The sequence below is a fragment of the Sceloporus occidentalis genome, unplaced genomic scaffold (genome assembly GCF_023333645.1).
Source record: "Sceloporus occidentalis isolate IW3139 unplaced genomic scaffold, rSceOcc1.0.p SCAF_6, whole genome shotgun sequence".
Classification (NCBI taxonomy): domain Eukaryota; kingdom Metazoa; phylum Chordata; class Lepidosauria; order Squamata; family Phrynosomatidae; genus Sceloporus; species Sceloporus occidentalis.
In genome coordinates this window covers 105,103,017-105,128,519 of record NW_028316986.1, presented here as the reverse complement: position 1 = coordinate 105,128,519, position 25,503 = coordinate 105,103,017, and the positions used below count along the sequence as shown (strand labels likewise).

Below are 25,503 nucleotides of genomic sequence, written 5' to 3'. Positions count from 1 at the left end.
CAATGGGACTTATGTAAGTGATCATAACAACTGTCGCTTATTTCATTGGGTCTACTCTGGTTGAAACTAAATCTGGATTTATGCCACAATACCTATCAAATCATTACCAACAGTATTTCAAGTCTCATCTCACTCATCTTCAAAATTTTCAGGGTGCACCTATACAGGAGAAACAATGCAGTTTGACACCACTTTAACTGCCCTGGCTCCATCCTACTGAATCCTGAGATTTGTAGTGAGGCACTAGTAGTGGGGCACCAGCATTCTTTGGTAGAGAAGTCTAAAAACCTTGTAAAACTACAAATCCCATGATTGCATAGGATGGAGCTACAGTACTTAAAGTAGTGTCAAGCTGCATTATTTCTACTGTGTAGATACAACCCTAGATGCAGTCAGTTATTGCATTCTCATTTCAAATTTGCCCACAGCTAATCTATGAGCCTATTCATGAGCTATAACTAAAGCTCAAATCCTGCAAATCCATATATCTATCTGCCCTGACTCCTTTTCAAATAAGGCAGCCACCATTGTTGACTAAATATCATATGCGGATTGCTTCTCAACCATAAAATTCAATAGCTGCCAGCTGTAAAACCTGGGTCTAAAAACCTGGAAGACGTTAATACCAGTGGAATAGCTGGGCTTTCTCATAGCAATCATAATGTCAGGGCTGGAGCTTAAGAAGATTCTTTAGAAAGATAAGAGGTGCAGTGGCCAAGCTCTCGCCAAGAGAGTTATCCCAGCTTTTCCAGTTATTGCTCTCTGTATGCCTTGGGAGAACAACATGCCACCTGTCACTTTCATGGACACCAAAATAATTACAAAATACAAATACAGCCACGGTTTCTTTGACAGTTCCAGAGGTTATAAACAACTTGGCATATTACAGTGTACTGTGGATAGTTTTAAGAAACAGAGAACACTCATCTGTGTTATGCATCTTTGCATTCTTGTAGTCCCACCTAGTAAAGCAAAAATCCAACATCATCAAGAACCAAGATATAACGGCTGGCATCCTGCTGGTGTCTTATGCAAGCATAGCTTCCCTCCTGCATGTTGCTGTTCTTGTTGTTAACTACCCTTGAGTCAACCTTAATCCATAGCAACCCTGTGAATGAGACATCTCCAAGACCTCCTGTCCTCCACTGTCTTGCTCAAGCCCTGCAAGCTCAAACCCGTGAGCTCTTTGATTGAGTCCAACCATCGGACATCTGGTCTCCCTCTCTTGCTACATTTTCTAGCATTATTCTTTTTTCTACTGATTTGTTCCTTCACATGATGTGGCCAAAATATGACAACCTCAATTTAGTCATTCTGGCTTCCAGGGATAATTCGGGCTGGATATGTTCAGGAACATATTTGTTTGTCTTCTTGGACGTCCATGGTGTCTTCAGCACTGTCCTTCAACACCACATCTCGAATCAGTTTATTTTCTTCCTATACGCCTTCTTCACTGTCCAGCTCTCACATCCTTACATGGTGATGGGGAATACATTGGCTTAGACGATCCTCACTTTAGTGTTCAGAGGTATATCTTTGTTCTTTAGGATTTTATCCTGTACTTTCACAGCTGCCCTTCCCAATCCTAGCTTTCTTATTTCTTGACTGCAGTATCCATTCTGATTAATGTGTGATCCAATTTTTATTTCAATTTACTCATTATCTAGGATGCAAATTTTCTTTTGGAATTCCCTAGTGCACTCCATTATCCATCATGTGTTTGAAATGTGATTCCTAGTGCCCACTTGCACTCCTGGGATTTCTCGTCCCATAGGACGAGTCTCATCTGCAGAACTTTGAGCATGACTTTATTCACATGGGAAATTAGTGCAATGGTCCTGTTGTTGCTACAATCTTTTGTGTCTTTGTTTTTGTGTATAGGGATGTATATTGATCTTTTTCAGTCTACAGGCCACTGCTTTTTTTCTTTATTTGTTGGCCTATTTTAGTTAAAACTCAACTTGATTCTGTGGGTTGTAGCAGTTCTGTTGGTATGTCATATATTCCTAGGGAATCTATTCTTCCCAACTGCTTTGAGTGTGGTTTTCAATTCAATTTCCAGAATTCGGGATTTATCTTCCTATGTTTCTTCTTCCCATGGGTCATTTATCCTTTTACATTTTTTATATAGTTCTTCTGTGCATTATGTTACCTTTCTGACTGTACAGTATTCTCACTCTTGGTTTGAATTTTTCTTTAATTTCCTGAATCTTGTGGAACAGATGTCTTTTTCTTCCTTTTCCCCCCAGCTTCTATTTCTCTGCATTAATTATTCTATAAATTTTCCTTGTCCTTGTACACCAAAACCATATTGCATTCACGGTGTTAATTTTGTTCCTGACTCCCTTTGCTTTTGCTTCTTGCCTTTCTTTGGCTGTTTGAAGAATTTCTGTCATTCATTGTTTCTTATCCTTCTTTTTGGCCGGTTATCATCTTTTAGCATTTTTCTTTGATTTTGTGTCCCTGCTTTCTGCCCATAGTTCTTCTGATTCCCAGTCAACTAAACTTAATAGTGCAATTCTGTTTTTCATTTCTTTGAATTCTGTTGGAATGTTTCCCAGATCGTATTTTGGCATGGTTATTGGTTTAGTATCATAGACTTGGAACAATTACTAAGAAAAATCAAGAAGAAAATGCACAGGCAGGCTTGTTGCTGAACATAAAGCAAACAAAAATAATGGCCATGGATGATCCACATAAATTCAACATAGACAATGAGGAAATTAAAATAATTAAAGATTTCCTGTACCTTGGATCAAACAATGATCAGAAAATAGAGTGCAGTCAAGAAATAAGACTAGGAATGGAAAAGGAAGCCAAGAAAGAATCAGAAAAAAATCTTAAAGAGTACCTAGATACAACTAAACACTAAAGTTAGAATCATCCAATCCATTGTATTCCCCATCATCATGTGCATATATGGGAGCTGGACAGTGAAGAAATTGGATAAAAAGAAAATCAATTCATTTGAGATGTGGTATTGGTGCTGAAAATACCATGGACAATTTAAAAAAACAAAAACAAATGGGTTCTTGAACAGATCAAGCCTCAACTCTCCCTGGAAGCCAAGATGATTAAATTCATGCTGTTGTACTTTGGCCACATCATGACTCATTAGAAAAAACAATAATGCTGGGAAAGGTAGAAGGCAGTGGAAAGAAAGGAAGACTGCATGCTAAACTCAGAGTGGGAACAGACTGCCCTTTAAAGCCGCTGTCCAGGCAGTTTGGGAGAGCAGCGTTTATACACCGCATGTTCCAAAGCTGCCCACAAGTTGGGCAGCTGGGCAGACATGGGCAGTTTCAAGATGCTGCGGTGGCGTGGCATTTACATGCTGCATGCCACAGGAGCATCTTGAAGCTGGCTTTGAGCTGTGGCAGAGCCGGGAAAGGCACCTCTTTCCCAGCCCAAATAGGAGCTGACCTTTTCCGTCCCTTTTTGGACCAGGTTTAAGGCAGATTGGGGCTGTGGCATGTGTTTGCCATGGCTCCAATCTGTCTTCGACAGGGGCCGCTTCAAGCAACCTCTTCTTGCAGTCTGTTCCAGCCCTCAGTTAGGGAGATCACAAGCCTGAATCTGCAGGACTTAAAAGCAGAGAGGTGGAGGATAGCGGGTCTTGGAGATGTCTCATACAAAGAGTTGTCATGAGTCGAGGTCAGCTTGTGGGCAGCTAGCAACAACAAATTCTTCAGCTTTACTCTTAATTTGGGTGTTAATAGTTCATGATAAAATAAATAAATGATCACAGTCTGTGCCTGGTCTCATTTTTGCTTCAAGGATGCAGTAGCTTAGTGGTTAAAGATGCCAAATTCTGACAATTGGAAGATTGGAAGGCTGGCAATTCCAGGCCTGAGTGCTGTATGATGAGGTGACCTCCTAGCTTCTGCCAACCAAACAGTTCAAAAGCATACAAATGCAAGTAGACAAATAGGTACCACTTTGGTGGAAAGGTAACAATGTTCAGTGCAGCCATGCTGCCTACATAACAATGCTAGCTCTTTAAAACTGAGCTCTTTAGCCGAGCATACCACACCTGATATGAATACCCCCCTGATATGAATGACATGCCCCTGTTTGTGTATTATCCCCGCCTTGCTTGTTGATGCTATTGTTATGGTCTGATGTTGGATATTTTATTGTTTTTAGCTGTTTTTAATTGAATTTTGATGTAAACACTTTGTGCTTTTATTTAGTCTGTAACCCCGCATCGATCCACTGGGAGAGGCAGGGAAACATAAATAAAATTTATTTTTATTATTATTTGGCTTAGTAATGGAGATGAGCACCACCCCCACCTTTACTTTTATGGCGCTTCTTCATCTTTTGTTCCCTATTATATAATGTATTTGGTTTTTGTGTTGACCTTCCAGTGATGTCCATGTATACAGTCTCCTCTCTGGTTGTATGAAGAAGGCATCTGTGATTAATAAGTTGTTTCCCTTGCAGAACTCTATCAGTTACTCTCCTGCCTTATTTCTTGAACTTAGCTCAAATCTCCCTACTGTCTTTGATTTTTCTTTGCTTCCTACTTTGGCATTCCAATTGCCTATTATTATCAAACACTGTTGTGCTTTTTTTGGCACGTAATGTTATTGTGTCCATATTCAGCGGAAGATTACAAAAGTGGAGTTACAGACATGGTGCCATTGTACATTGCATGTTACATACAGGGTATTGATTGCATGCTTGTGTACGAATATAGCCCGTGAACTGCACATCAATGTATAATGTGCACTGGATTGTGCAATGCTGCAATTCTGTAACAATGTGAATTAAATCAACCAAGGCGTTAGTTCCATGAGACTACATTTACACAATATCATTTCAAACAGCATTCTCATTTGCAATGAAAATTATTTCAGTGATAGTTGTTGTTTCTTCTCTATCTACTCCCTCTCCCTCCCAAAATCTGTTTCCCACAGTGGACTGGAACCAGAATCTAGAACATCATCTGATTTTTAGGGCTGTCCCCTACCCCATCCACCCCATTCACCTGGGTCCTCTGCCCTCTCAGTTTCTTCAACAGAAAGTCAATTTCCACCATCCCAGTTGCATGTTCCAAAATTAGGATGGAATCCAATACACCGGAGGTCAGTTACAATACACAACAGCACAGTATCAACAATATCCAAAATCCACAAAACAGCAATACCTTTACTGGCCAACCAAAATGCACAAAATACATAATGCAAGTTTGCAAAACTCAACTGGCTTATTCGTAAGGAAAATGGGTTATAAATCAAATAGGAGCAATAAAAAAATGATGATGATGATGATGATGATGATGATGATGATGATGTCATAGGCCTACATTTTGCCAAGATGTTGTTATAGTTCTCAGTTAAGCTGGTACAGAAGGATATCCATGTAGAGAGAGGCCATTCTTCCTCCTTTGCCACATGGGCTCTGGGGGACAAAGAGTTGTAAACTCCAGGAAATGAAATTTAAAGTCTATTAGCAACACAAAAAGAAACCTCCATTGAGATACAGATTGTCTCTGTTCTGTACAAGACTACCTGCCCCTTCTTTGGCAGAGAACACTGAATTTTTCAAGAAATCTCTGTTGGCAATTTTTAGGTGTTCTTTAGGTAAAACATACCAAATGCAGTCCCATTAAAAAAAAGTCAAACATTTTTTAAGCCTCATGTTTCAACAACAGAGACAGGTATGTGGTTAACCCCTCTAAGTGAAATGAACTATCTTTAGCTTTGGTTAGAAGATAACCTTGGGAAACAGAATTTTCAAAGGAGGGGAGTCATATTGCACAGCAAAAAGGACAAAGAGTCTTGTGGCGTTTTAAAGACTAACATATTTACTGCATAAATTTGTTAGTCTTCAAGGTGCCAGAGGACAAGCTTGGGGTTTTGGAAAATAGTTATCAGCGGAATTGGCAAACCTATTAAAGTGATATTTTGTGAATTATAGCTTTGATAATCCTCCAGTCTAATGAGATGCTATTAAATACTCCAGTGTGGCATATTTTGCTTTCTTTATTCTGAGATCATGTGAGGATACTTAAAAGGACTAATATGATTATGGATTACCTTTTTGAAACAGGACTAGAAAAGTCCTTTGAGACTTACTGTCAAACAGCTGAACAGGTTTAATCCCTTCTGAGGAAAAAGTACAAACATGGGTTATTTTGAGGGGGGAGCACATACAGATGTTTGCTAAAGTATATCAGTGCCTGCGGGATAGCTGCTGCAGATCTGATCACCACAAAAGCATCCACATGAAAAAATGCTATTAATGCTTTTTCAAGGGTGATTTTTTAGCAACATCCTTACCGTGTATAGAGGAGTATATGGAGAACTTATCAGTATTCCAGTCAGATGTTTCTCTTCTTCACCCAGAACCACAGCTGTCTGCTTATGTCTACCAAAAGGAAAAGCGTGAGCCGCTCTTGGATGACAAAGAAAAGCATGTGCTCATCACAAGGCTCCATATGGTGATAATTCAGTTGCCGCATCTCAGTTTTGTAGATATCTTTTAGAGCTTGGAAGGTTACTTTTTGAATTGCAATTCCCAGAATCCTCAAACTTGTAGGGAAGATTTGGGGAGTCGTAGCCCAAAACTAACTTACCTAAGCTTTACATGTGCTTCAATAACTTTAATACTTATTAAGTTTGCTAACAACCATTAGACCAGTGCGTGCAGGGCAACTGCCTAGTAAAGGATTTATGAAATGGTTCTGCATAACTAACAATCCTATGCAGTGAACTGGTTCTGCACAATTGGACACTAAGTGGCTCTTTTCCTCTGGGAGATTCCCTAAAGGGCTTGGGTCCAGGATTCCAAAAGGGTTGACACTTCCTATACACTTGCTCACCAATGCTGTAGTATAAACAGGGTTTGCAGGGTCAAACTGCCAGGATATTTTGCATCACTAGGAACAATGATGTCATCTGCCTCAACCACCCTAGATTTTCTTGTTCCCTCTCAGCTTAGTTGCGATCCTCAGAATAGAAGAGACAGGAAAGGATTTTTCACAACAACAATATTATTGACACAACAAGTGTACCAAGAAGTGATTTTTCACAACAACAATATTATTATTGGTACAACAAGTGTACCAACAAGTGTTTGCCTCCTCAGCGGATGCCCTATTAACATTTTATTCTGTTCTGTCTTCTTGCATCATAATTAGTTTGGTACTTGTTTTATGTTGACATTGTTCTTTTATTGTTGCAATGGGTATAGATGTATAAGAATTGTCTGAATAAACATGATCTTATAAGGAAGGAAGAAAACTCCAATCCATATGGTGAACTACTGCACCTAAACAGTATCTTCTTTTATTTAAAAAAACCCTCCATTTAAAGCAGGGGTGGGCAAAGTGCAGTCTGTGGTCAACATGTGACCCCCAGGGCCATTTTTATGGCACCCAGGGGCCCTCGGAGGTAAAATACACATATATAGTTGCAATTTTTCAATGTTTTGGTCCCAAATCCCTCCAAATGCTCTTTAGGAAGTGTAGAGGGCACTTCCATGATATTTTGGAATCCCCCTGGATCAAAAACATGAAAAACAGAGTGCAATAGGAGCAGGGTACCTTACAAAAAACTTTATTCTAAGTAAGGGAATTTTATAGCAAAGGGATATAAGTATATGAAGGACCAACCTGTCCTCCATGCAGAGACAGAAAGTATAAATTACAGAACCAAATTAATTCAGCCAAATCAGGAAAATGAATCCAAAATCTGACAACACTAACTGGTACATTTTCCTAAGCTTACTCATATATCAGATGGGATTTATAGTCCTTGATGTTTCTGGGAGCCTGGACTCCATTATCCAGCTCTACCAACCTCCCAGTTATAGAATCATAGACTAGAAGCCTCGCATGATCTGCCAAGGTGGACAGGCAAACGGGCTGAAGCCTTGTTGCTTTTTTGGCCTTTTAAAACCTCCCCTCAGCATGATCTAGAAACTTCTCTCCTTTGTTAAGCCTTTGTTTTTATTAACTCTTTGTTTAAACCTTTGTTATCTGAGGAGAAAATTGATAAATGGAGGGACTCCCATTTATCACACATGGTTATCCATAATTTCAACTAGACACACACTTAGCAATAGCAGTTACATTTCTATATCGCTTCATAGTGAACTCTTTAAGTAGTTTATAGTCTGCAAGCCAATTGCCCCCAACAAGCTGGGTACTCATTTTACCAACCTACAAAAGGATGGAAGGCTGAGTCAACCTTGGAGCCCCTGGGATCAAACTCACAACGCTGTGGCTGCAGTACGGCATTTAACCACTGTGCCACCAGGGCTCCTTATAAAACAGAAACTGAGGAAGTGTGGTTAGGGAAGGCCACTAAGACAAGATTGGCCAGCAGTGTTCTTCAGATAGACCTCCACTCATTCATGCAGGGGAGTCCCTTCCCCAGCAAGCCAATCAGCCTTGTAACTGAAGCGTCTCTCCAGTCATTTATGGACAGCCTGCAGTAGAAGCAGGGCTCCTTGAGAGGCTATTCCACTGAGACAAGAAAACGGATGCCCTACTTCACTTTTATGGTCCCTGTAGCCTTCAAATGAGGGTTCCCAACAAGTCTGGAGCCCTGTTTCAAACTTTGAAATAAACATCATTTGCCAGCCATGAATATTTAAGTCATATACTCAAACAGCCTTCTGAATTCTCACATTCTACACAAAGAATCTCCTGGCCAGTCAAATAAACAAAAAATACTGCTTGTCCATTGACTCCAGATATTCACAAGCACTTCCCCAAACAATCTGCCACCATCATCTAATGAGTCACAGGAAGTATTGCCTGTGTACTCCAAACTAAGATGTGAGTGAGATAAATTATTCCTGAGAACCATCTGGATCAAAATGTGGATAGTTAAATCAGTAAACAGACATTTATCTATGTGACATAAAATTCAGAAGAGATAATCATTTTCTACAGAGTAATAAATAATAGTTTTACCTAATAACCCTAACTCAGTTTGACTAGCAGTATATTTAACAGTATTCATGACCACCAGCCTTTGACCTACCCTTCTGAGCAGTGGAGGCTGGTGGCTCTTATCATTACCAGCATGCAGGATGAATAAACTTTGGTAGAGATGTTGGGTGGACAGTGACAGGGGAAAATCCTAGGCAAGTTAAAAATTAAAAATTAATCAAAGAGGGTGGGGATGAGAGAAAGAGGGGGTAAAAGTGAGAGAATGATCCATCCATCTATGGTTCTGGCTCCATCACCATCGTTCCTGCCTCCATCCATCAGTGGATCCAGCCAGTCTACTCTGGATCAACATCTCTGTATAGAAAGAAAAAGCTTCCCACTTTTGCCACAGGGATACATAGGTTCTATGTCTGTATAGGAAGAAAGCTTAACAGCAGACACTTTATAACCATCTGAAATATATTGTACACTTGTGCTGTAAATTACCCTTGAGAGAAAGAAAAGAATGTTATTTCAGTGATTCATTGTATCTCTGCCAGCATTATGGCATGTGCGTAATCTGTTTCTCCAGTGCTATATTGTCACTCATTCTTTCACGTACTGTGGCAGGTAGAGGAGAATAGTAAAATAAATCTGTAAGGATTGTGCAACAAGGGGCAGAGGGAAAAAAACCACTTCTCATTTCTAATACAGCAGAGATTTCCCTTGCTCTATCCATAGTTTTGTAAAGCTTATAAACACAGGAACTTTTTTTTTTAAAAAAAAGGAAAAGGTAAAATCAGAGCCAAATCACTACAGAGATTTGGACCATATAATTTAATAATTAGATATATAGATAATCCTTACCCACTTTCTTTGATGTGGTGATGGGGAAGAGAAACAGAAGCCCATTTCTAGAAATACAGAATGAAAGATAGCGTGCCAACCAACCTCACTGTAAGAGCAGAACATGCCTTAATATCAGCAACAACAAGGTTAATGGGATTTTTCTGATCTGGCCGTTGGTGACCTGACAGCCATTTAAAGTTCCCTACAGAGAACAATCTGCTCAGAGTGAGAGTACCTGAGAGGAGCTATTTGTCAGTGTTATTCTAGTACTTAACACAGCATGTGACGAGAGCCACCGAGAAGGAAGCAACAGCAATTCACCACATATCAGGTTTCCTGTTTCCCTATACTTAACAAGCATCGCATCGCCAACATTTGGGCCCAAAGAGATTTAGGTTACATAGCAAGAGTCTCAAAGTACAGCAGCACTGCAAACTATGGTCTTTCCTGTGGGTGGGAGAAAGTAAGGAAAGAAAGTTCCCTGTTTTTGATTCCTAACAACCAAAAAAAAAAAAAAAAAAAAAATGCCCACATTAGGGATGTATGTATGTGATTCACACACATATATACATTTCATTAAGCCATGCAGAAAAAGGAAAAACTTGCATTTTCCTTCCTATTTGTACTACTTAACAATAAAGGCAAACCGACACATCTGCTGTCTTTTTCTTGTTCCTCATATGTCCAGGATCTGGGCTATCCATTATGTTTTTAGGGCCTGAATTTCATAGGATGTCACTACCATGCTAAACTGTTGCTAGTTTGCTCCACAATATTCCTCATGGGGACTGGATAGATCTCAAGGGGGGAAAGTGTACTGCAACTTGGAGGTCCTAGCCTTAAGTTGGTTTGCTCACAGGTCTCTAACATAACACTGTCTTCCTTGCTGTCTCTCTCTCTCCCACTCACAAACTCACAAAGTAAAGAAACAGTATGCTCACAAAAGTAAATGAATAGTCCAAACCAATCCAGACTAAATCTGGGACCATCCTATTATTTAAGAGCCCTCCAGACTCTTAGTGTTGAGATCTATTCAGAGCCAGACCAAGTCATTTTGCTGTCTGAACTGAATGTCAAAATTGTGCATATCTGAATCTTGCTAGTTACTTTAGCCTTCCCCAACCTGGGCCTTTCCAAATTATAACTCCTATCAGCCCCACCCAGCATAGCCAATATTCAGGGATAATAGGTTTTGTAGTTCTAATATATGGAGGGACTGTGTTCATGTCAATGATCCATTGAGTCTATCATCATTTCCTCCAGTGGCTATCAGATGCTGTTGGAAATAGCTAGAATGTTAAGCTGGGCTAGGCAACTGCATGGGCACAAGGCCCCAATTTTCCACAACCCGATGACCTCCATCTCCACCCATGGACACCAAAATACAGTAGTCCCTCTTATCCATGGGGGATATATTCCAAGACCCCCAATGGATGCCTGAAACTGTGGATAGTACTGAACCCTAAACCAGTAATGTTTTCAAAAAGCAATTGACTTAGGCTTGCCATATCCCGCCTGGGGGCGGGACTTGCCCGGTTTGGGGCGGGTCCACACAGTCCCGCCCTGGTTTGGCCCTGCCCCTGGGACACCTCCCTCCCAGCGAGGGCCTGGAGGCTGGGGCTTGGGAGAAGCTCTCCCCAGGCCCCTTTGGAGGCCCTGGAAGCGGCTCCGCGATCGCGGAGCAGTCCTCCAAGGCCTCTGGGGCTTGGGAGAAGCTCTCCCCAGGCCCCTTCGGAGGCCCTGGAAGCGGCTCCGCGATCGCGGAGCAGTCCTCCAAGGCCTCTGGGGCTTGGGAGAAGCTCTCCCCAGGCCCCTTTGGAGGCCCTGGAAGCGGCTCCGCGATCGTGGAGCAGTCCTCCAAGGCCTCTGGGGCTTGGGAGAAGCTCTCCCCAGGCCCCTTCGGAGGCCCTGGAAGCGGCTCCGTGGTCGGAGCTCCGGCTGTGGGGTCCTCCAAGGCCTCTGCGAGGCCGAGGAGGAGGCCGCTTGCCACCGCGGCGATGGCCGTGATGACAGGCAGCCCCCACGCTCCTTCCAGGCCTGGGAGCAGCCCGAGGCTTCCTCCGAAGCCAGGAAGGAGAAGGAGGACAAGGTTCAAAAATGTAGGACCTTTTTTTTTTAAATTTCCTGGCCAGGAAATTAAAAAAAAAAAAAAGGTCCTACATTTTTGAACCTTGTCCTACATTTGTCCCGGTTTGGAGGTCCTCAGCTATGGCAACCCTAAATTGACTGCAAGTAACTGAAACTGTGGAGAGCAAAACCACAGATAAAGATGGAGTACTATACCTTGTGTTTCCTCTATTCCTCTTTCAAAATGGCAACCAAAAGTGACATCACATCACTTTCTGACACTATTTTGAAGGAGAAACAGAAGGAAAAGAAGATATTTGGGAGGTAATAGGGGTACTGAGTGGTTTTCAAGGATTTATTTCTCCATGTTTGCACACATTAAAGGGCTTTCAGTAAGATTTTAAGGCGATTTTTGCCTGAATATTGCATCAACTTTTAATTGGGAAGGGGGTTCATGGGACTTTGGGGGACTGATGGCAGGCTTCAAGAGTCACCAAAGTGGGGTTCAGGAGCTGCATGGGCCACGTTTTGCCACCCCTGTATGAAGCCAATTACTCCACTACTCATCCACTTGTCCACTCCACTCAACCCCAGAACTGGTGATCAGAAGGTAAACCCTCTCATTTTCTGTCTCCTTCTCCATTTGCTTTAACCTCAATCATCTTCCTCCAATGCTTACATCAAAGGTGGAGGAACTATGGCCATCAGCCACATACAGTCCCCAGCCTCCAAGGAAATCCCCATTGCCCACAGACCTACATTTTCCTTAATTTTTAAAACTAATGTCCCTAAGTGTGGTTTTAGCTCTCACATATCCATGTCCCCCAAGCATTCTAGCCGCCAAAGATGAAACTAGAAGTGATGCCATGTGACCTCTAGTTGAGAAAAATGCAGCCATGTGGTCTGCCAGGGTGAACAGGGGCAAATATTGGCTTCCTCCCTATAGGTACGGCTGCCCATCCTTGCCTTAGCCATTCCTACACAAGCACACACTTAAAAGTTTCTATACTTGTGCACTTTTTCATAGAATTCAACCATACATTGCACATATTGGTGTTCTCCCACTCAAGGGATAAGGACCTTGTTCTAAAAATCTATATACATAAAAAAATGTTTCTGTTGGGGGTGATGCAATGCATGGGGATGACAGGGTTAGTATGGACTAGTGTTCCCCCAGCATGAACAAACCTTATGTCAAAAATGATGGAAATTGTAGCCTAACAATATCTTGCGGCCCACAGTCTAGAGAAGGCTACTAGACTACAGACTCCAAAACGATTTGCACTAATGACTGAACTTTTCTTACATACAGTTCTTGCTTCCTCGAAAAAAAAAAAAATCAAAACAAAGCAAAACAAAAATTCACTCCTTTTCATACTCTCTTACACAAACTAAAGCTCACACACTATAAAGAGCATTAAAGTGGTGCAACCTTAACTTCCTTCACAATCACCCCATTAATAACCTGAGTAGTTGCTTGCCCAACACATTTATCTGTCCCAGTGGCTGCCATGGAAGATGACTGTAATGCTAGATAAAAAGAGTCCTCTAACAGTGAGGTCAAAAGAAGGCATTGATTTCCAATGGGAGAAAGTTCAGCATGTACTTGCTTATTTCTCTCACTGAAATTGGGAAAGTTAACAATACAGTGCCATGTATGTTTATTCAAGAAAAGTCCTGTTATATTCAACAGAACCTGTTCTTTCATATGAAGATAAGACTGCTGTTTTAGGCTGTAGTCCTAAATACACCCACCTGGAAGTAAACCCCATTGAACTTAGAGTGTCTTCCGAGCTGACATACATAGGGTTAGTTGCCACTTTTTTTTTGTTGGATCATGCTCAATTTAGCCTTTGACAGTTAAGCATTTAAAATTTCTATAAATCCCTTCCTTTCCTCTCCCTTTTCTTATTTTAATAACATGATCCCTTAAACAGGGAGAAAAATGGGTTAATGAAGACAGGGGATCTGCTTAGAAATTCACTGGGGGAATTTATCTGTAGCCAAGGTTACAGTAGGCATGGCACGGTGTGTGTCCAGAGGAGACTGTATTTGTTGTGGGATTCGCTCTTGGTCTGTCACAGTGCAGGGAGGTTTCCATGCCAACTGAATGTTGGCTCCCAAACAGGGTCCTCCCTTTCAAACAATGGATGCTTATGATATCCATTCCTATCTACTAAGATTTTTTTTTACTCTTGGAAGTTACATGTACAGTCGTCCCTTCCCTTAGGCGGGGATCCATTCCAGACCCCCCCCCCCACACGTAAGGGAAAAAACATGGATGCTTAAGCCCCAGTCAAATGAATGGGCTTGTGCCTGCGGCGGCACGCAAAATGCACACCACGGGAATGTGCACCATTGATTTCTTCTGGCACGGCTTCCAGCATATGCTAAAACGCACACACATATAACGCAGATGCACTTCTTGCCTGTTTCATATTACATAGCTTTTTCTAACTTTCTAAAGTGCTTGTTTCCCTCTCAGCCAATCATCTCTTCCTTCTGTCATGTCCTCCCAAAACATCATGAGGGCTCACTATATGTACTATTGCTGAAAATTATCCACATTACATAACAATGATTCTCAAACTCTGGTCCTCCAGGTGTTTTGGACTTTAGCCTCAGACATCTTGGCCAATGGTCTGGTATTCTGAGAGCCAAAGCCCAAATCACCTGGAAACCCAGATTTTGGGAATCACTAGTATATAATAATAGACATGGTGTTATTTGTGCCAGGAAAGACTGCATGGTGTCTTTTGGACTGGTTTTGTTTCCTGACTCTGAGAAGGATATGGGGGAGATGACAAGTGTGTGTATGTCTCTCTCTCTCTCTCTCTCTCTCTCTCTCTCTCTCTCTGTGTGTGTGTGTGTGTGTTAGAAAGAGGCACAGTTACTTCCAAGTAAAAAGATTTGCTCAGCTCACACCTGGTCAAAGGTTTCAAAAGGGAAATCATCCAGGGATATACATGCAGCCAAGGAAACCCAAAGTGGAGAAACATATGGACCAGAGGGTAGGCAAAGTGTAGCCCATAGGCTGCACGGCCGGGGCACTACAGTGCCATGTTTGTGGCTCACTGAGATTAAAAAAATGTTTTTGCTCCCAAATGCCCTCTCTAAAAGGGCGTTTCCACAATGCTTTTGGCCCACTCTGGGCCATTTTGGGCCCAGGAGAGGCGTTTTAAAAACAGAAAGTGACACCTGGTCACTTCCTGTTGTTTAAAAGGGCTTCTCCTGGGCCTAAGATAGTCCACAGGGACCTAAAAATATGGTGAATATGCTCCTCCACCCCAGAATATGTTTTTTTGGGGAGGGGGAAATATTAGGGTTTTTGTTGTTGTTGTATGGTGGGGCATGCAGCCCTTCAAGGTCTCCTGGAGAGCTAACATGGCTCCCTAGCCTCCAGCAGTTGTCCTGATCTAAATGAAGATAGAGCAGGCGCCATGGGGGCGAGGTTGTATGGAAGGGGTACAAAATGTCTCATTTGATCATCAGACATGATTACTCTTGCCTCTAACCATTCCTCCTTTAAGAGAACCATAACAACTACAGGAAAGTGTGAAAGATGAGAGGTCACATTTTTCAATAACCATGAGTCAATAACTTTGGCCAGGAGTGAGCTGAGCAAACTTTTTTACTTGGAAGTAACTGTGCCTCTTTCTAACACACAAAAATTAATATGACTTGCTACAATGCTTTGCAACAAATCAGTGGGGTACATTTTAAAAAACATGACTCAGGAACATTTGCAACTAAAAGGAGTATATATCTATGTTTGGATTCTCCCACTGTCAATGAGAGTGCAGAGTTCCTTTGATTGTAAACCTAGTATTTCATCATTCCCTTGCCCACACACCTCATAGCAACCTTTAAAGATTTTAAAGTGTTTCCACAAAAAAAAACCTAAAAAAGAAATAAACAAATCCCCAAAGCCTTTTTATCCCTTTTAAATATAGCCAACCTCTGCTCTTCACACTTCAAGGTCAGCAAGCCACACTTTCCAGCCCTGTCTTATCTGCACTGGAAACACATAACCTGGAAAGCTGAATCTGCATCGGTGTGCTTTGTTAAAAATAACCGTGACAATTTAAATAGTGTGCATGAGCATGATTTACTAAAATGAAAGCTTTCCATCTCTTGAGATGTTTAAGGCAACACACACATAGAGCTTAAACAGAAGAGTCCATATAAGGATACAATAAGAATCCTGCTGCAAGTGCTCTTTCCTTAAGGCAGCAGGAGAGCAGCAATGTCACAAGAGAGCAGGTATTCTGCGGAGTAATTGTGGACGCTGTAGAGGGAGTCTATAGTTTCCAGAGCCTCGGAGTAGCCATGGAAGGCTCTCTCCCACATTTCCACCTGGCATGTCTGTGAAACTGGTGGAATAGCCATCTCCTGAAGGTTTCCAAGCCTGGACAGGCTTTTCAACACTTTTTTTAAAAATCGAACTAAACCACAATAATCACACAAAATTTTAAACTAAGAAGGCCAGCTAAAATGCAAACTAGAAATCATTTTTAAAAACCTAGATTAATTCCTCTGATTCTGAAAGGATTATAAATGTTGTAGAAGTTGTACTGTATTATACAGTTGGCCCTTCGTATCCACAGATATTTTATTCATAGATTCAAGCATCCACAGGTTGAATGAATATATAGCTATAGATATAGTTAAGTATTCCAAAATGCAAACCTTGATTTTGCCATTTTATATAAGGGACACCATTCTACTATGCCATTGTATACAATGGGATTTGAACCTCCACAGATCTTGATATCCATGACTGGTCCTGGATACAAACCCCAGTGGATACCAAGGGCCCACTGTACTGTTTTCGTTTATACTGTATCTTTTTGTTAAAGCAGGTGGCTGACAAGATAAAAAGAAGTACAAGTAAAATATATGAAGCTGAAACATACAAAAAGTGACATTTAAAATGGTGTTAAACTTTCTAGAGAATTAAAGAAAGAAAGCCACAGCTCTGAGCTTGCAAAAACTGAGTAGTGCTGTCAATAGATTTCTTGGAGGTCTCTCATTCATAGGGTCACCATACACCAAAGATAACCTAACAGCATGTAACAACTATACTACTACCAGGGTAACACTGGGGAAAGCAAAGAGTGTTATCAGAAGGCTATTTGAAAAGTATGGTGCCTCCCCATACCCACATGGTTTTCTGCCTCAACTCATTTTGCAGGAGGACTAAGAACAGTGAGCACTTGAGCAATGCCTTTAGTGAAACTGAGTATCAGGTTTAATTTTGAAAAAAGTGCTATAAAATTCTTGTAATTAATTGGATAAAATAGGGGGGCACCTGCCTTCCAACATTTCAAAGATGAAAACTGGGAGACATGGAGCCAAGAATATTGGAGTGATGTCAAGATGGCAACTGTTAGGAATGAGGAAGAACACACAAGTTAGGAGAAACTGCAGCAGTTTGTTTTTACCTGAGCCTACAGAAACAGGCAAGATTCTGCCTTCTCCTCTGCCCACTGCTTAGTTAATTGCACTTTGATCTTAGTTTGCAGCAACTGAAGTAGGCTGAGGACAAAGGGGGAAATGGGCCCTGGAAAAGTGGGACAACAAAGGATTAACTGGACTGCTCCTGACAAATTAGAACAAGTTGATGGAGGGCAGTTGATGGCATGTAGCACAAACACCACCCAAACATGCCTCTTTAATCAGTGCTACTCACAGTTATGGTCCATGGATCAGCACCAGCCCATGAGCCACAGGTTGCTAGTCCCTAGACAGTTTCCAGGAAGGAAAGAAATATTTTAGCTAATGGGTGAAAACATGGCACCAGTCCATCCCATACTGGAAAGAAACTGCGATCTCCTGTTTTAGATAGCTTGAGATGCACTGTACTAGACCACCTACAGCCAATGCTGTGTGAGAGTACTTTGTCATATAAATGTTCTTTTGTCTGACCTCTATAATGGAGGGAAAAAATCTCACCTTATCTGCTCATTTGATGTTATGTACCAGACACAGCTGCATCCTTCAGCATCCCGGATGTGTACATAAAAGAATCAATGATTCTACAGTAAGCCCTTGTTCCTACTTCTTCAAGAAGAGCAAATACTTGGAGTTTATTCATGCTGTTCTGGTTTTAAATATTACAATTTAAATAATAAAATCACAAACTCAAGTAGCAGAATGTCTGCCAAGCTCTTCCTCCCTCTCCATATACACAATGAATTTAACACATTACAATATAGATGAAACAGTTTAACCTGGAGCTAGATTTATTCCTTTTCCACACAAAGCCAATGTTCAAATGGTCAAAAACACTACATGTAAATGGCTGCAATCAGATTGTTTGACTACTGCTTTTGACTATTCAGTGTTCAGATTGTTGTTATGTATATTCATCCACTTCTCTGGAGCAAAGAGAAGTTCAAGGTCTGTTTCCTTCAGGAGTAAAACACTCTACAAATTTGTGTGTCTCTCATGAGCCACTCAACAGACACAGCAAGCATTGCAGAAGCAAGAAAACAAAGGCTTTGTAAGTGCAGGCACTGCTGCAGCAATGCCAATTCATATCCCAAAAAATAAATTGCTTCTTCAAAAACCTCTTGGTCAACTGAGGTAGCCTACACAAAACAGCTTTCTTTGACATTTCTTGTCCATGCTCCTTCCAAGTTCCAGCCTTTACCTTCAGGAAATATAACCAGTTGCAGGGACAACAACAACTAGCTCAGAGTTTGGAAACTTTATTATTTTGAACTACAACTCCCAGAATCTCCCAACTAGCACAGCCTTTCATTGTCCAAGTGGTCCTGCCTCAGAGGTTTAATAATAATAATAAATTTTATTTATATTTCCCGCCTCTCCCTGCGGATTGAGGCAGGATTACAACAAAAATAAAATCAACAATACAGAATACAAAATACCACATTATCTAAAAATACAGTCAATAAAACGAACAACAATACTGCTACCAATCATTAAAATGACCAAGTTTTCAACTGTTTTCCATGCTATCAAAATCAGAAGTGGGAATGTTCTTTGAGATCAGCTATAGAAGATCAGATGGATAGGCCCGCCAGAAGAGATCCATCTATGTTTAGCATTACTATGCATGCAATGTGGGTAGAGCCCTTAGTAAAAACTATCTGGAATCTTTCTGGAAGAAGAGGAGAAAAAGGAAGATGTTTCTTGGTATCTGTGCAGAGAGAGAAAGAATTGAGAGCTATTTATTAACTGCCTGCTATGCCCTTTGAAAAATAAAGTGAATGAAGCAAAAGAGGGAGAAAGCAAGTGTGAGTCACAACTATATCTCAGGAATTTGAGGCTGAGAACATTCATTCCCAAGACTAAGGGCACTTGCAATAGCGAACTAAAAGATATCCAATCCAGTTACAACTTCCCAGCAACTCTCTTCCGATCAATTTAATCTCTTTGTTTAAGTGAACATCTCTCACCACTGAAGTTCATGCCTAGGGTTGCTGGAGATTGGTTGTTGTTGTTGTGTGCCTGAGAGGCTGAGAACATGTGACATGTCCAAGGTCACCCAGTGGGTTTGATGGCTGAGTCAGGAATCGAACCCTGGTCTCCAGAGTCATAGTCCAACATTCAAACCACACTGGCTCCCAGAGATTCATAGCATCTCTAACTTCTTGCCTCTCTTCACTTCTCTGTCTTTGTCATTCAAAGGATAATCACAGATTAAAAGAAGCTCCCAAAATATCACATTTGAATGCAACAGTTGTTTTGAGAAGGGATGCATGCATAACATTTTGTCATTTCCCAGCTTTGTAAATGGATGAGAGGGTGGTGGGAAGCACTGCTGATAACATAAGCAAAATCTAATTCAAACAGCCCTTTTCTCTCAAATTTAATGATATTGAGAAATAATGCATTTCGGATTAAGGTGGTTTATTCTATGGTCTAAGGAACATGTCCGAGGGCTATATGGAGGAGGAGCCATTCTCAGTCTGTCAGCAATGTTCTAAACTAATAGGAAGAGGTCCAGTGTTGGACTCCGCGCTAAAGAGGACCAAAAAGGAATGGGAATGGTATTAGGCCAGGAGGCAGGGGGGACCTAGATCCACAGCCATCTTTGCCTCCAATAAGCCAAACATGGAATGAAATCTAGATAAGCTTCAGTCTGCCTCCCTCCTTTCTCTTTTGATGGGAGGGTTTTTCCAGTTAAATGGAAAAACCAGCCCTGTGGGGCAATAGGAGATGGGGGGAATTGGCCCTGCTGAGACTTTCCCCCTTGTCAACAATTTGCACATTTCAAACAAACATCAAGAATTCCTTCCTCTACTGCATGGGCTACCAAAACACCACATGGCTCAACTGAAAAAATTAAAAGCAAGGAAGAAATAGTGGGCATGAAGGCTATAAATTGTGAATACACCAAAGTTAAAGTTTAACACATTTCCACTACAAAAAGAACAAAGCGGTGTCTCCAGTTCTGGGCTCCACAGTTCAAGGAATATGTTGAAAAGCTGGAACATCCTGTGAGGAGGGCAACTAAGATGATAAAAGATCTGGAAACTAAGCCTTATGAGGAATGACTTACAAAGCTGGGTATGTTTAACTTGGAGAAAGGAATACTGAGAAGTGATGACAGCCTTAAATAAATAGCTTAAGGGGTGTCATGTGGAGCGAGCTTGCTTTCTGCTGCTTCAGAAACCAGAACATGAACCAAATGATTCCAATTACAAGAAAAAGATTCCACCTAAATGTTAGGAAGCGCTCTTTACTATAAGAGTTGTTTGACTGTGAAATACATCACCTCAGAGGGTGATAGACTCTCCATCTGTGGAGGCCTTTAAACAGAGGTTAGAAGGTCTACTTAAAGAAGTGCTTCAGTTGTATATTTCTGAATAGCAAAAGGTTGGATTAGATAGCCCTAGCAGTTCCTTTCAGCACTGTGAGTATCAGATTCTGCGAAATAGCAATTAGCTTCCAAGTAGGCACCTTGCAAAGGAAATACAGTGGGCCCTCTGCATTTGCTGGAGTTAGGGGCTCAGAAACCCCATGAAAGTGATCCATTTCAAACTGGTTTTAGGACGGGATTTGAGGTGGAGACTGCCATAGTCGCCTTAGCTGATAACCTTCGTCTGGGCATCGACAGGGATAGTGTGACCCTGTTGGTGTTACTAGACCACTCAGTGGCGTTTGACACTATAGATCATGACATCCTCTTGAATCGCCTGAGGAGGTTAGGAATAGGAGGCACTGCGGTTCAGTAGTTCCGTTCCTTCCTCTCGGGCAGATTCCAGAGGGTGGTGCTTGGGGACAGTTGCTCGGCAAGGAAGGAGCTTAATTGTGGTGTCCCACAAGGTGCTATCCTGTCCCTGACACTTTTCAGCATTTACATGAAGCTGCTGGTAGAGATCATCTAGAGGCATGGGACGGGGTGTTATCAGTATGCTGATGACACGCAGATATATTTCTCCATGTCTTGGTCTTCAGCTTTGACTTCAGATGGCGTCTCGCCTCTCAATGACTGTCTTAAAGCAGTAATGGATTGGATGAGGGAAAACAAATTGAAGCTGAATCCAGACAAAACGGAAGTACTTATGGTATCGGCTCTGAACCCAGGCATCGGGATACAACCTCCAGTCCTAGGAGGAGTCACAATCTCCTCAAAGGACTGTGTTCGCAGTCTGGGGGTGCTCCTAGATTCGTCACTTCACATGACAAATCATGTGAATGCAACGGTCAGGAGTGCCTGTTATCAGCTTCGGCTGATACGCCAGCTGTGCCCTTTCCTGGAAGTCAGGGACCTTGAGACTGTAGTACATGCACTGGTAACCTCACGCCTTGATTTCTGCAATGCATTTTACATGGGGCTACCCTTGCGCTTGGTCCGGAAACTTCAATTAGTTCAGAACATGGCAACCAGATTGGTCTCTGACACATCCAGAAGAAATCATATAACACCAATCTTAAGATCACTCCACTGGCTGCCCATCAGTAGCCCAGTACAAGGTGTTGGTTATCACCTTTAAAGCCCTAAATAGCTTGGGTTCAACCTATATTCGGGACTGCCTCCTTCCATATAATCCTCCCTGCACACTAAGATCCTTGGGGAAAAATTTGTTACAGCCTTGTAAAACAAGGCTGTCCACGACTTCCCAGAGGAGCTTCTCAGCTATTGCGCCCAGATTGCGGAATGGCCTGTCTGACGAGATCCATCACATTACCACTCTAAACAGCTTTTTAAAAGCTATAAAGACGGATCTCATCTGGCAGGCCTTTCCTGAATAGTTCTCTGGCCATCAGAAGGAAAATCTAATTGCTGATCTCTGACTTCACCACAGTTATTGTATTGTTTTTAAGTATGCTTTATGTTTTAAATTCAACATTGTTTAATTGTATTTTAAGGGGTGGGTGGGTTGAGGGTTTGGACTGTATATTTAACTCTTGTAAGCCACCCCAATTGCATTTGGTAGAGAGGCGGGATATAAATAAATTTTATTATTATTATTATTATGAAAGTGGGAAAACGGCCAATAAAAAACCCACTAATATTTTTTTATCTGAGAGAATACCTCTCTAGAAATCTCTAGGTCCTCCAGTGCAACTCTGTGGTCAACATCCATCAGAAGTTGACCACAGAATTTCTAGAGAGAACATATTACTTAAATACATGAATAAACAAATCTACAAAAGTCAGAGTTGCAAATGTAGAGGGCTGACTGTAAAGCTTGAATAATCATGGAAAATCTTATTACAGCCTAACCTCGCCTTATGTGGGGGATCCGTTCCGGACCCCCCCACATAAGGCAAATTCCACCTATGCTTGAGCCCCATTCAAGTGAATGGGGCTCGTGCGCACGGTGGCGTACCATGGGCACGCACCCCATTCATCCAAATAGGACACGCCGCCCCTTGCGCTCCCGCGCGGCTTGACCACATAAGCTCAAAGCCACATATAACACGGGCGCACTGTATTTGCATAAGTGTGGTATCAGTATTGGTAATTAAGTCATATCTGCACACCAAAGATATACGTACTTTTCTTAGCACCATACTGTAGTGTCAGCTACAACAAGAATCCAAATGTTGCAAGGTATGGAATCATATCCTAATGACATTTTATTTGTGGAGAACCATTTATTTCCCTATGTTCCTGAACTCACTTATCACTATATTCTTCTATCAGAACAGACTATCAGAACAGACTTATCACTTTCATGGCTTTTCCATACAATTTGCAACTTGCATTGCATTCTAGCTCCATCAAAAGCTACCTTCTTTGGAAACACCCTTTCTAGTGCATCTCTGCTATGCATATGATCTAGATTACATAAAATGGCCAGCTCTTGCAGCAGGGGTTTGAGGCTGGGTTGCTTTTTCATTACCTCTAGCATTTTGATCTAATAACTGACTTGTGAAAAAAATTAAGTAATTCTAAGTAATTGCTTTGGCAAGACAAATGTATTAAATATAAACTGGAAAAGATACAGAAGAAATATTCAAGCATCAGAAAATAGGACTGATTCTTCAGCAGCCTCCCCATTCATGGGCCTCCTAGGCAGCAACTGCACTGCAGAAATAATGCAGTTTGAATCTTGGGATTTGTAATTTGTAGTTTGTTGTGGCACCAGAGCTCTCTGACAGAGAAAGCTAAATATCTCATAAAACTACAAATCCCAGAATTCCATAACATTGAGCCATGGGAGTTAAAGAGGTGTGAAACTTCATTACAGATGGCCCTTCTTTTTATACATGGATTCAAGCATACATGGTTTGAAAATATTTTTTAAAAAATTAATTTCAAACATCAAACCTTGATTTTCCATTTTTTTTATAAGGGACACCATTTTGCTATGCCATTATATTTACACGGATTTTGTTACCCACGGGGGATCTTGGAACCAAACTCCAGCATATAACAAGGGTCCACTGTATTTCTGCAGCGCGGATGCATCCCTAGACAAGAGCCTGGATTAGTTACTTTTTTTTACTACAATTTCCACAGTTCTCCAGCACAATGACCATTCTGAGAGTTGTAGTTTAAACAAGTGACATTTTTAAGCTCTATCCCGGACAACAGCCATATCCCAGGGTTTCCTATTTCCTCTTTCTTTAGTCATGTTTCTTCTCCTAGAGGAAGAACAGTAACTTTTAAGGTCAAACTGACCTCAGCCAGTGACAGCTGGTGGCTTCCTTGTCAGTAGGGCAGTGCATCCACAATTGTCTTTAGCCTAAACTTTAAAGAAAATAGCCAAGGTGCTGAGTCTATTTTGGGAGTGGGGTACAGCAACTTGGATTACTCTTAAAAATGAGACTAAAACTCAGAGGAGATTAATTGCCACAATGACATAGAAGCCACCTGCTGGGTACTGGCCTCACCAGTCTCATTGCAATGCAACAGGGGTGTCATTAGGGGGTTGTAAGGAGTATAGGCCACATCAAGTGACACCCTAAGAGTGGGGAGACACCACTGTTCCCCAAACATCTGCCTTTTGGCAAAAACAGGTTGTGGCGTTCACCTGCATTCTTTAAAAATGCTGAAGAGATGGGCTGAGTGGGGTGGGGTTCAGTGGGAAGAAAAAGGAGAGCCACCAATTCAACATATTCTAAGAGCAATGATCTTTTCCTGCTGCATGATGTATGTGTAAGAGCTGACAGTCAAGAAGCCACAAAACACACAGATTTAAAAATATTAAGTTGAAACACCTGCATCAACTTGGCTGCCAATCAATCATAACAGTTTGCATTAGAAATAATATTTGTTAGTGGACTAATATATCATCAGGTAGAAAATTCACATATGGTAACAGTTAATCATAAAAATTAAACCACAATCACCCATCATCGGTATTCCTGGGCTTCCACTAAGGCTCCATATGATTTGATTTAATTTCCAAAGGAATCAAATTCGTATCATGGGCAATGAATCTTGCAAGACTCCATAATTCAATTATACAGCTGAAGACAGATGTTTCTTGTTGAATCACATGCTCAAATGGCTTGGGATTTATCACTTTAATGTGATGGTTTTAAAGGCCTTTAAATTTTATAGCTAACTATTTCCCCAAGATTTTGTAAGGCAGACTCTATATCAACAAACCTCTCCCCCTTTCAGTTCTTGCTATTTTCTATCTTCCATTCTTGCATGAACTTCATGCCCTTTATTACTTATGGTAGAGACTTAGTAATCATGAATAGTATAAAGCTACACCAATACAAAGTTTGCAGTGATAATCAAATCCAGTTAGACTTTTTAAAGGATACATGGGGTTTTTTTGTTACAACAATAAGAAAATGTGGCTCTTAAATTTTATTGTGATTTCATATTAGAAAGATGTTAAAGCGAATACAGAGGAATGGTTTTGTAATTATTTTCTACTAACAAATATAATCCTTCTTACACAGTTTCATTCATGTTTTCCAGGAAACTAATCCTTAATTTATTCTTAACAATTCAATTTCCCTGCCATTTTAATTTCTGATTTAGGCTAAACCCAGTGCTTGTATTCATCTGGCATAACCTCCAAGAGTCCAGGATCACCTCCATACTACAACAAAGCAGCAGAGTAGGAAGGGGTTTGGTTTATCAGTGTAGAAAGCTCTAGAGTAATTCAGTTTTTTAAGGTATCATATAGGATGGGCTTGCATTCCCAAGATTTGTGAGAGAGGGGCTACTAAAATATATGCAGATTTCTATGGAAGTTCTATTGAACGTAATGTGGCTTAGTTCTGAGATGAAACATATAACAAGGATGGACAAA

General features: G+C 41.2%; 1 protein-coding gene across 3 annotated transcripts in view; it reads right to left on the bottom strand.

The window, feature by feature from the left end:
* Positions 1 to 25,503, bottom strand: part of METTL24 (methyltransferase like 24) — a 67,836-nt gene that overhangs the window by 3,182 nt on the left and 39,151 nt on the right. For 2 of the 3 annotated variants that reach the window (XM_089530576.1, XM_089530578.1), the window contains exon 4: positions 17,496 to 17,546. The exons of the other annotated variant lie outside the window; for it this stretch is intronic. In XM_089530576.1, the coding sequence (XP_089386702.1) occupies positions 17,496 to 17,546 (51 nt within the window). The remainder of the gene's footprint in view (positions 1 to 17,495; positions 17,547 to 25,503) is intronic. 3 annotated transcript variants of the gene reach the window in all.